At 33.2% G+C, this 11819-nt stretch overlaps 1 protein-coding gene across 2 annotated transcripts; it reads right to left on the bottom strand.

Moving 5' to 3' along the window:
• Window positions 1-6609: 6609 nt before the first annotated feature.
• Window positions 6610-9370, bottom strand: LOC145055696 (uncharacterized). Of its 2 annotated transcripts, none has more exons than XM_079004081.1 (11): window positions 8830-9370; window positions 8646-8745; window positions 8462-8562; window positions 8145-8233; window positions 7926-7982; window positions 7711-7819; window positions 7520-7621; window positions 7386-7450; window positions 7131-7299; window positions 6994-7048; window positions 6610-6900 (listed from the first exon to the last, which is right to left on the bottom strand). In XM_079004081.1, exons 2-11 carry the CDS (start codon window positions 8674-8676, stop codon window positions 6740-6742), a joined length of 939 nt encoding a protein of 312 aa, XP_078860207.1. In that variant the 5' UTR covers window positions 8677-8745; window positions 8830-9370; the 3' UTR covers window positions 6610-6739. The 2 variants fall into 2 exon arrangements, with proteins under 2 accessions (XP_078860207.1, XP_078860206.1); XM_079004080.1 differs by having other exon boundaries at window positions 8462-8570; window positions 8830-9369.
• Between the last annotated feature and the right edge of the window lie 2449 nt (window positions 9371-11819).

The following is an 11819-nucleotide window of genomic DNA, read 5'->3' as shown; positions in this document are numbered from 1 at the left end:
ACAAACTACAAAGCATGGTACTTGTTAAATAATAAAATGTTTATTAAAATAATAGTAAAATACTATAATCGTATAATAAACGGCACATTTCATTTAGTTTTAACAATTTATATATTTTTGTAAATGATAACCTATTTTTCTTTTTTCTTTTTCAATTTGGACAACCAACGAAAGTAGTTATTTCTTCCAGAAAGTAGAAATTGGATAATCTTAAGCTTAAATATGTTAGGGTGTGTTTGGAAGTAAATTTTAAAAATGATTATTTAATATTGAATGACATAATTTAATGATTTATTGTAAAAGGAAATATTGCAAAAGATAATAATTAGATATTATTTTCATGGTATAAAATATATGACAAATCTGATTAAAGGATAATATAAACTAAAGACAAAATAAGAATATGCACGTAATTTGATTCTATCTATTGATGGTATATTTTGCTGCAAGTTAGTGCCAAAAGTGAATATTCATTGTCGCTTGAAGTTATGAGATCTTCCAGATTTTGATTATTCAAACAAATAACAGTAAACTAATGGTAAAACATCGATGTACAAGTAATTATATTTAATTTATTGATAATTCTAAATTGATGATCTAATCTTAAGATAAATTAAATTAATTTTAATTATGAATATAATGATTTGACATTATGGATGTGTTTGGAAACTTGGTTGAAAACTAAAAGCTAGTAACTAAAAGTTGTAGCTTTTATTTATGTAAAATTGTTTGGCAAAATAGTTAGTTAACTTTTTAATATGTAAAATTAGTTAAAAAAAAAAAAAAGTGTTAGAAAGGCTATGATAATCGAAAATTATTTGAAGTAGCTTTTGATTATGTATTTGAAGTAACTTTTTGATCCAGAGGTTTTATTTAAAATAAGAACTTGTTGATAGTAGTGGGGTTTTTAGGTTATAATAAAAATGTATTTGTGGAATTTCACATAATACTTATGAGTACATGGAACCTAAAACATTTTACAACTTTTCACTGTTGATAACAACATACTTTATGAAACAAAACTAAAACCCTATGATAATCGAAATCACAAGTAGGAAACATACATTTGCTTAATCGAATTAAGCTAATCATACTTTTTGAAGATTTCCTTGGAAAACTAACTCCAATTGTGTGGTAGCCTCTAATGCATCACAACCAAACCCTAGAAAACCCTAGGATCGATAATATGAGAGAGAGAGAGAGAGACGAGAAAATCAAATTTCTCTAAGTATGAGAGGTAGTGGCCGATTTTGGCTAGGGGCAACTCTATTTATACCTTCCATGTAACATCCTGACTTGATGTATTTCCAAAATTCACTCTTATGTATGAAGATTTTTTATTTTTAGCCCTTGGGTATGAGGAAGCTTGTAAAATGGCCCAAAGTGGCAATTTCATAATTTTTGCCAAGAGGTTAGTACGTTGGGCGTACGTTCTGTACGCTAGGCGTACTAGGACGGACCCTAGTACGCTGGGCGTACAGCGGCGTGTACGTGGTAAATACTCTAACCCTAATTTTTAGGGTTTGGTCCATATATAAGCATCATTAACTCTTCATTCCTCATTCCCTCTCTAACCTCCAACCTCCATTTCGTCCTTTGCAATCCTAATCCCATGTGTATGATCATTTGAGTTCAAAAGTGTGTGTTTGTGGTGCCTTTGAAGCAAGGTGAAGAAAGAAGCATCATCTTGGAAGATCAAGACCTTCTAGATCTAGGAACACCTCACTTTCAAGATCCATTTTGAGGAATATAGTTATGAACTTGATGATTCTATGCATAGATCTAAGTTAACCATGTACTTTGTGTCCTTTAGGTCCCATTGTTTGGGTATTTTGAGTATGAGCTACTCTAATCCCTTTAAGTTATCCTTTCAGTCACTTTGAGGTGCTTAGAAGCATAAAAATGTAGTCTTGATCATAGTTTTCCTTCCATGCATGTATTTTGAGGTCTTAATAGGTTAAGTGGTTGAGGTTTGGTGTTAAGACCTTATTGGCCATGCAAGACCATAAAGTTGGAAACTTTATGGTCAAAAACGTTATTTAGGACTTGGATCTGCATTTGGACATAATAAGCCGAAGTAATAAGCTCTTAATCGGTTAAGAAAAGAGTTGTTACGTACGTTGGGCGAACCAAATGGTACGATGCGTGTATGCAAATTTGGCCCCAATGTCTCGGACCTCGAGTATGCCTCGTGTACCTCCAGAGTACTCCTCGCATATAAAGCTTGTGTCGAATTGACTGAGTTGACTCGGTTGTGTTGACTTGGTTGCCTTGTGGATTTTGACCAGTTTTGAACAAGGGTATTATGGGAAAATGTTATTAATTTAGAATGGAAAATGTTTTGACATTTAGGATTTGGGTTGAGCCGTTGTCTGAGTGGAGAGTTATTCAGACTGCATTTAGGGTGAGTTTTCCTCATTATACTTACGGGTCGAAGGAACCAATGTCGGCCCATTGGATTGATATTCTGGTTTACTGTATGTCGATATGTTGTAGTGATCTGTTAGATCTGTATCCTGGTATATAGAATGTTGTTATGTTGTAGTGATTTGTTAGATCTGTATGAATACATGTATCTGCTACCTATTGATTGTTATGGTATTTGTTGATATGTGTTGGTATACTGGGTTAAGGTGGACCAACTGGGACTAAAGGCCAAGACCCCCAGGATGGTTCGGATAGACTCAAGGCATGTGCGGCGGACCAGTCAGGACGAAGGCCCAGAGAGCAGTCCAGATAAGATACAATCCCTTTAATCAAGGGATACAATTGTATAGATTAGTATATATTGAACATTAGGGGTGAAACCCTAATGTAAACACGACTTGGTGTCGTAATCGTGTTTGTGACAATCTGTCTTGGTGAAAGAAAAATTTAGTGAACTCTTGTGTTATTTACTTTCTATTCTTTGTTTTCCATAGATTAGTTTGCTTTTGTTATTTATACTTGAAGTGTATCCGATCAAATCAAAACCTTACAGTATGTAACCCTAATCTTATGATTTTAGAATAAAACTAGGGTTTTTATGTTTCATAGTATGTTGATATTAATTATAAAGACATAGATCCTTAGGTTGCATGGTATCCTTAAGTGTTAAGAAATTTTTCTCCAGTACGTTGAAGTTGTAACCTTAAAAATCCACAAGTGGTATCTTAGGGAACTCACTAAGCTTCGTGCTCACGGTTTAAGTTTTAAATATTTTAGTTACTTCTTGTAGCAAGGGGAAGAGTCAGACTTGATTGCATCACATACATTGGAGATTTCACACTATTGTTTTTATGATACTCTGATGTTTTGTTTTGAAACTACTTTGATACTACGATGATCTTTTGACGAAATAGAATGAATGGTTTTTATCTTGTTAAAATGAATAAATTTCTATAAGTTTTTGGGACATTACAATTGATCCATTCTTTCAACGTCAATGATATCACAATTAGTAAGTATTCTTTCGATTCATATGTTTTTTTTTAATTTGACTTCATTATAATATACACAACTCATGAATAAACCATTAAACCGTTATCTCACAGTTTATTTGTTATGCTGATCATGTGAAAGGTTTTGAACACACTAACAAATAATTTATGACAGTGAAAGCATATAATAATTCTACTCATATGTTCAAGCTAAAACCTACAAGGATCTTCTGTTCATACTATTATTGCAACTACAAGAATTATGATGATTACATAATTTATTAACTAAAGATCTCCTTATTGCAATCTTGTTCTTCCCACTTTAAATGGATGTCAAAGATCCAAACTAGAATCCATCTAATAGAACCACACCTAAAAACACCAACCACACAACAAGATAACCCTTTGGAGAGAGGAAAAAATAACCTAAAACACAAACCCTAAAAGGGTTGTTTTTGCGTCGATTTTTGGAGAAGAAAGGGACGAATTTTGGAGCTAAGGGATTTAGCATCTGTGATTTGATCCCTACCACTCTATTTATAGATATTCGGTCGCTTAATGCCAAAGCAGCCACATTATTGCTTAAATCGCCCTTGGACTATTCCAATTAATTAAAATTTTTATTTAACTAACATCCAATCTGTACAATTAATTAATTCTAAATTAGCTTCTAATTAATTAATCTTAAGATGATAAATTAATAAACTAATTTCTTCTAATTTTATTTTGTCATTTAATTGCTCAATTGGGGTGTTAAGTTTAACCTAGAAAGACCTTGTTATTATTAAAAATATTACCAATATTACACACTATTTCCAATATCATTGCCACAAAACCTATTTTATATATTTAACTAGTGTTTTTTTTTTCTAAACCCATTCTTGATGATTACTCATAAAAACTCAATCTTGTTTAGTAAATTTATGATTAGTTAAAAAGATTTAATTAATATAGATTTGGTTAATGACAAATACATTATTTATTTATTATTTTATTTATATAATATTTCACCATTAAATAATAAATAACTAATATTAAATTATTTATATTAAGTTGATAAGCAAAAAAATTATACATTATATTTATTATTATTTTTTATGTTGTTTAGTGTGACCCATATATTTACATACTAAGAATAATACAATTGTTTTATTTGTTTTGTGCTTTAATTCAAACAATGATTGGTGTAACAAGTTAGTAAAATAATAATTGATTCAAGAAAATCATTTTACTTGTTAAAATGCATTTGTCTTTCTTAGTAAAAATAATCCATTTCGTCATCACCATTAACATAATTTGAAGTTGCATGTATGGAGGGCCAGCATGTGTTGTGTTGTTGTGTTAGTTGGAAATGACATAACCAAATGATTGTTTAGCCAATGATGGATTTCGAGCCACAGAATGAATCGAAGAACTAAGGACGTTTCTAATACCTATAGTAGCTCTTCCTGGAGCAATTGTAGCATCTCCGACCCTTGTTAGTTTTGCCCATTTATTCTTAAAAGTGAAGGACCTTAGACTATTTATCTATTCTTTGAGAAAGTTAACATTTTACCGGTCGATAGAAAAGGGCCCTAGAAGATAGGTTAAATAAGATAGGAGGTTGCAGATCGGCCTTACGATGATAATATCATCATATAAGGATCTAGAGCTTGTATGTGGAGGATAAGTTTTAGTAGCATCAATTTAAAGACACTTAAAACCATATAGAGACATAGTCATTGAATGAATTTTAAGAAACCTAATGGGAAATGAATATATGTAAGAAGATCTTATATGAGACAAGAATATATAAATCTAGATTTATCCTATTTTGGTACCACTTGTTAAGTATAAATATTAACAAATGTATTGCTTAGGGGTGTGAATACCATCCACAGAAATTCGGCATCTAAAACAGAGATGGTGAACAAGATAAAGATGATGCAAATTGTTAGTTACATAACTTTGAACTTATTGAGGTTTTCAATGCATAACATGAATCTCACTCATTGTTCTTCGATGAATAAAGGGTTGAAAAAACTCAGACAACCTAATCTATTCAAAATTTTCACCAAAAAGATAATTTATATTTTTTCTAAGCTCTTGAAATGCACATGTGAATATCTAAAAAAAATTCATAATTCAAAACACATGTACCTATATGATATGAGATCTATTTATAATGCTACAAAGAGAATAATCTATATAGCGCCATCTTGTAAAAAACTCTTTGGCTATAACTAGAAACATATTCCTAACCTTGTCATCTTGTCTACCACAATCCATGGTGGATCAACCACGATCTGGAAACATCATCTAGCCATAAACAAATTATGATCGGATGAAACGATAAAGATGGGAGTATCTGAATAGTTGATAAACGTCTATATTGACATCAAATAACCATTTTTCTGAATATGTAATCGCTAAATGTCTATATTTACATCAAATAACCATTTTTCTGCATCTTTAATTTCTTTTTTGATGTCGCTAATCCATCCTTTTTTTTTTTTTAAAAAAAATCTTTTGTGATATTGTTTCTACGTGCAATAATTTCCTTGCGCTTTTTGATGTCACTCTAATTAATTGACTTCTCCTAACATCCGTATAGAAGCCAATATATTATCTGGCATTATTTTTGTGGAAATTCTTGATCATGATAAAAAAACCTTATGACATGGGCCAACAACATGTTTAGGATTGAACAATGATAATTACATTTCTTTATATAGAGGGTATTTATACCCTTTATCGATCATCTTAGATGATGAAAATGATATTTTATTTGAGCTAAAAACAATGTAAAAGAAAAAGAAAAGTATTGTTATTTGAGTTTGTATAGAAACAAGAAAATTTAATGTTACTATAACACAACCAACTTTTATCTTTGGCTTTTAATGGCTAGTTTTTTTGCGTTATGTCTCCTTAAATTTTCATTTTACCTCTTAAAGAGAGAACCACAACATTAGATCCCATTTACTTCAAGACCATGTGTTTTATTTTATCTTTTTCTAAAAAGATAGAAATTAAAAATTAGTCCATGGGTGTTTTTTTTTCCTTCTAAAAAAATTTAGAATTCAACAAAACCCAACCCAATAATATAATCTCGCATGGCTTGATACGAATATCAATATCAGAGAATGGTCTTCTTATGTAGGCAAGAGCTGCCAAATTAATACGATTTGCATTAATTGAAATGGACCCTGCCTAACAACTAACGTCCAAATAATAACATAGTAATATTGTTTATTAATAAGAAATAAGTGAATAAGTATAAACTAATTAAAGTAACACTATTAATTCCAAAGAAGATAACAAAGAGTTGAAAACTGATTTACTCAAGAGCAAGGATTGGGAAATCTTGAATGAACCTCATCTACGTCTGCAATGATTTCTGGGCTAAGCTTTATATCACATGCATTAACAACCTCCTCAAGTTGCCATAATTTTGTAGCCCCAAAAATAGCACTGCTCACAAGAGGGTGTCTCAAAACAAAACCTGTCCATAATTACCACATACAAATTAACTTTATTTCTTTTAATGATTTTTTATAAAACAAAACTTAAAAAAAAAAAAAAACACATTGTATACCAATTGCAAGAGATACCGGATGGATACCATAACGTTCTGCAATCGAGACATATGCCTGCAGAATCAAATTTTAAATGAAGCATATGAACAAAATTGATGTGAAATTCATTATTCATAAAGAAGGAGAGTGGATTTACTTTAGTAGCTTCTGTAATGGTGGGATTTGATAAGTTATATCTGGATTCCCCTTCTGAATACCTGCCTTTGAAAAGATTCAAACGAGCATCATCTCCACCACCATCAGGTAACATATACTTTCCAGAAAGCAAACCCATTGCCAGAGGGCTATATGCCAATAACCTAACCCTAAAAAAATTATTTACAAAAAGACCATAAAATTTTGAATATTTATTTATATATAGTATGAAAAATAGTAAGCAATGAAGAGATACCTCTCCAAATGACAACACTCTGCCAATCCTGAATCGAAATTTCGACAGAGCAAGTTGTACGAGTTCTACAAGATCAATAAAAGTTGATGCTAATTGCAAATAGTCTGATGAGTCAAAATCAAATGATGCAACACCTGAACAGTGGTTATTCTTGGATAGCTAGGGTTATTTTCAGCAGCTTGTAGGAACTTCATGACCCCATATGGTGTTTCATTGCTTACACCAATGAATCTGATCTACATAAAAAACATCATTTTCATTATCATTAGTTAAAGCTGATTTGGTGAAGAATTACAATTTACAGATGATTGGTGAGGGTACCAACCTTACCAGCATCAACTGCTGTTCCTAGAGCATCAAGTTGTTCATCAAAACTAACAGGGCTATATTGTCTGACAGGATCATAATCAGTTTCTCCAAACATTGGAACATATCTGCATCAAATAATTTCCAAGAAAACAAAATATTAGGAACCATGTTATGTATTATATATACATACAGCTTCATGTTAATGGAGTTTATATTAAAGGGGCAACAAACCGATCAGGCCAATGGAGTTGATAAAGATCGATATAGTCAGTCTGTAGTCTCAGCAAACTGCAGCAGTTGTCCAACATACAAAATGCACCCATCAACTGAAAAGTTACCATTTTTTACTAGAATTACAGCACAAGTATTCTATTCTTGTAAAAAGCAAGCTGAGTGTAAGATGATAATACACTAATGTGAATGTGAATGTGAATGTGAATGTGATCTAACCTGTTGTCAATAGCCATCTTTATATTCCTTCTATCCAAACTAGTTGGACCCCCTCGAATCCAACTCATCTGCCCAGAAGGGCCACTAACCTGCAAAATTTACTTTCAGAAGAGTAATTTTACATTCCCTAATGGACATTTTTAGGAAACAAAGCTTGTCAAGTTCATACAATAAACCAATTCGATAATTCCTAAGCAAACAACATGTATAGTACTACCAACACATTTCATTATTCAATTTAACCTAATAACAAACAGACATACATATCGAATTCTGAAAAGCAACCAATCATTAGCAAATAGGAAGGAGACAAAAACCTTGGTAGCAAATACAACACGATCACGAGGTATTTTTCTCTCTCTAAGCCAGCGACCAAAGTATTCTTCGCTCCTTCCTTGTGTTTCTGCACGCTGTGGCACTGGATACCTGAAAATTTCTCAGAAATTATTCAATACAAATTACAAAGTAATAATCAATTAATGAGAAAGCAAAATAGGTTACATTTCTGCAGAATCGAAGAAGTTGATTCCATAATCGAATGCTTTGTCCAGGAGTTTGAAGGACTGTGACAACGAATTTTGCTCACCGAATGTCATCGTCCCTTTCAAAGAAAAAACAAAACAAAACAAAAAATTTGAGTCCATTGTTACTCTCTCTATAAAAGGGGGAGAAGGTCGAGGACAACCTAAACAGAGCTTTGAAACAATGAGACTGGGAGTGAGATTTGAAAGAGGGATAGCCATTTTAGCCGAACTGCAAGCAGTCTGCAGCACCACCACCAGTAAGCTTACTTAATACAAACCGATATTGTATATGGTCGTGAGCACCACCAGCCCTCCTTTTTCAAAGTTGATGTGCTACTTCCTTCTTTCTTGTGCTGGAAACCAATTGAGTTTTCAGAAATTCAATAACCTTTCCAGCCGATTACCTCCTTGCCCTATTCATTTGACAATCTACCAGACGAAAGAGGGCTGATGGCCTGATTGCTTGCGTTCTTGGTGTTCTTCACTTCTTCGCACAACACAAGTCACGTGATGGGAGGCAAAGGGGTGGCCGGCGTGAACGGCGGCGGATGAGTTTATGGAGAATGGCGATGGAGAAGATCCCAGTTGTTAGTGAGGCAGAGATAAGGTATTCGCGGGAAAAAGAAAATAGTTAGAACAAAAGAGAAGATGTGTTCCACGGGCGTAGGGCATCTCTAACCCCGCATAAAAAGTCATTTGTACACTAGACAACAAGGCCGAAGGGAATGGTATGATTCATTCTCGTGAAACCAAGTGCCAGATAGATAGGCTTTAAGCTTCTAGCCTTAACCTTTATAAAAACGTCGTCTTAATTTATATATATATATGTATATAAAAATGAATAGTAGTTGGAAATACATATAAAAATATTAATTATATACAAAATTGTCGCTTTACAAACGACGTGTCTCGCCAAAGCTCAGAAAAGCTTGAGGCTTGACATTGCCGCCGAACCACGCCTTACGTTATTTAGAACTTTGCGATATATAAACATTTATCATAAAAGTGTGCACACTCAATAAGTGGTGTCACACTCATTTAAAGGTATATATATATATATATATATATATATATATATATATATATATATATATATATATATATATATATATATATATATATACATTTGAAATTTGACTGTTCATTGGTCATGTGGGTGGAAAGTGCAACAATGGAGCGTGGCCACAAAGTGTCAACTATGGCCTCTGCCGCACCGAAACCACAATGAGAGAGCGGTATTCTAAGCTGAGGTGGCAAGGGAGTGCATCCTCTACCACACCCATTTTCCTAGGCCTAATGCTCCAACCTTACATTATACTTAACATTATATATAGTATTGGATTTTAGTGTAACTCATATATAGTGGTGGATTTTATTGTAACACTAAATATAGTGTTGAATAAAGAACAATATACATAAAATATTCTTTTTAGCGTTAAATATAGTGTAATGGGTTGGAGGATTTTAGTGTTTACACTATAATTATTAGTGTAGTGTAAAAAAATAATGTTGGAGGTTGGAGATGATCTTAGGGTCCCAACCCAATGCCACTGGCAACAACCCTCTTCAAATTCGACTACCCTCTTCAAACTTTATTGGGTAACGAACTTTCAACTTTGTTTACATTTAGTCACTTATTTTTTTGTGCTTGATTTACCCCTGAATTACTTGAATTTATTCACATTTTATCCTTATGACTAGTTATAACCGGTCATAAGGGTAAAATGTGAACAATTTCATATAATTTGGGGGTCAATCAGGCACAAAAAACGTTTAATGATTAAATGTGAACAAAATTGAAAGTTTGTTACCATTTCAAGCCATTATCATGTAAATGGTTCTAAATGTTATTAAGAATGAGCACAAGCTGAATATGAAGGTCACAAAAGTGAGGATGTTGCAGTAATTGTGTGATATACATTTATTGTGTAAGGTACTAAAAACAACACTTAAAATACAATAGAAGCGACTTTAATCACATAGAAATTGAAGAAACAAAGATTATTGTGGTTTTAGAAATATACTTAGGACATAAGCGACAATTTTCACTCTAGAGGGTGGAGACGGTCGTTGTAGATCGTGCGAGGACGAGAGAACATATGATAAATAAGCATGAAGATAATGCATTGTTAAATTTGAATAAGGTTTTTCTCTTTACAAAGACACGAGATTTGATTGGAGAGTGTGGATGCATAAGATCAAGGTCGTGGAGTAGTACATGAGTAGTCTAGGTGCTAGTTGCCTTTACATTGTTTGTGCATTTTGTCTAGTTTTAACTTTCAACTTGTTTTGTCGATATTTTTCTTCCTAGTTATTACTTGTATCTACCTTTTCTATTTGTATGTTGGTTGTATATGTACCTTCTCACCATGCTCATTTTGATTTACGATCTATTTTTCGTTTTATTGCTTGTATATGTGTCTTTTTGCCTTTGTAAAACTCTACTGATTATTTCTTCTTTGTGGGTTGGCGTTTCAATTATACATGAATAAAGAAACTTGTAACGACCCAAAAATCATGACTAAAAATTTCTTTTTAAACATTACTAAAACCATATTTATAAAACTGTATCATAAGTCATAACATAGTTTTCGAGTATTAATTCAAAACATAATCTCATTATCAGAGTAAAACATTTCCAGGCTAACTGACTATGGTGTGTGCATTGCAATCTTCCTAAGCTCCTTTTTTGAAAACTGAGTACCTGAAACCAAAACTGAAAACCGTAAGCACGAAGCTTAGTGAGCTCCCCCAATCTACCACATACCATACAATAACATATAAAGCACATATTGGGCCTTGCCCACTGCATCGGACCGAAGTCCGGAACTGACTGCATCGGACCGAAGTCTGGAACTAACTGCATCAGACCGAAATCCGGAACTGACTGGGACCTTGTCCCCTGCATCGGACCGGAGTCCGGAACTAGCTGCATCGGACCGAAGTACGGAACTGACTGGGACCTTGTCCCCTGCATCGGACCGGAGTCCGGAACTAACTGCATCGGACCGAAGTCCGGAACTGACTGAACATAGCATAACAATAACACGTATCCGCTAACATAACACTTATACTGCATCGGACTGACGTCCGGAACACATAACACATAGACATGCCTGAATCACAAAGACATCAAGCACCCTGAACTACT

This window comes from Lactuca serriola, chromosome 5, assembly GCF_051521515.1.
Source record: "Lactuca serriola cultivar US96UC23 chromosome 5, Lser_US96UC23_V15, whole genome shotgun sequence".
Classification (NCBI taxonomy): Eukaryota; Viridiplantae; Streptophyta; class Magnoliopsida; order Asterales; family Asteraceae; genus Lactuca; species Lactuca serriola.
Note: the sequence above shows the minus strand (reverse complement) of the source record. Positions and strands in the feature narration are given on the sequence as shown.

Coding starts and splice junctions, on each gene's coding strand:
- LOC145055696 (XM_079004080.1), bottom strand. CDS start 8,887: ATGGCTATCCCTCTTTCAAATCTCACTCCCAGTCTCATTGTTTCAAAG. Junction 8,234..8,461: donor GTGTTGTATTTGCTACCAAG/GTTTTTGTCTCC, acceptor TAAATTTTGCAG/GTTAGTGGCCCTTCTGGGCA. Junction 6,901..6,993: donor TCCGGTATCTCTTGCAATTG/GTATACAATGTG, acceptor AATTATGGACAG/GTTTTGTTTTGAGACACCCT.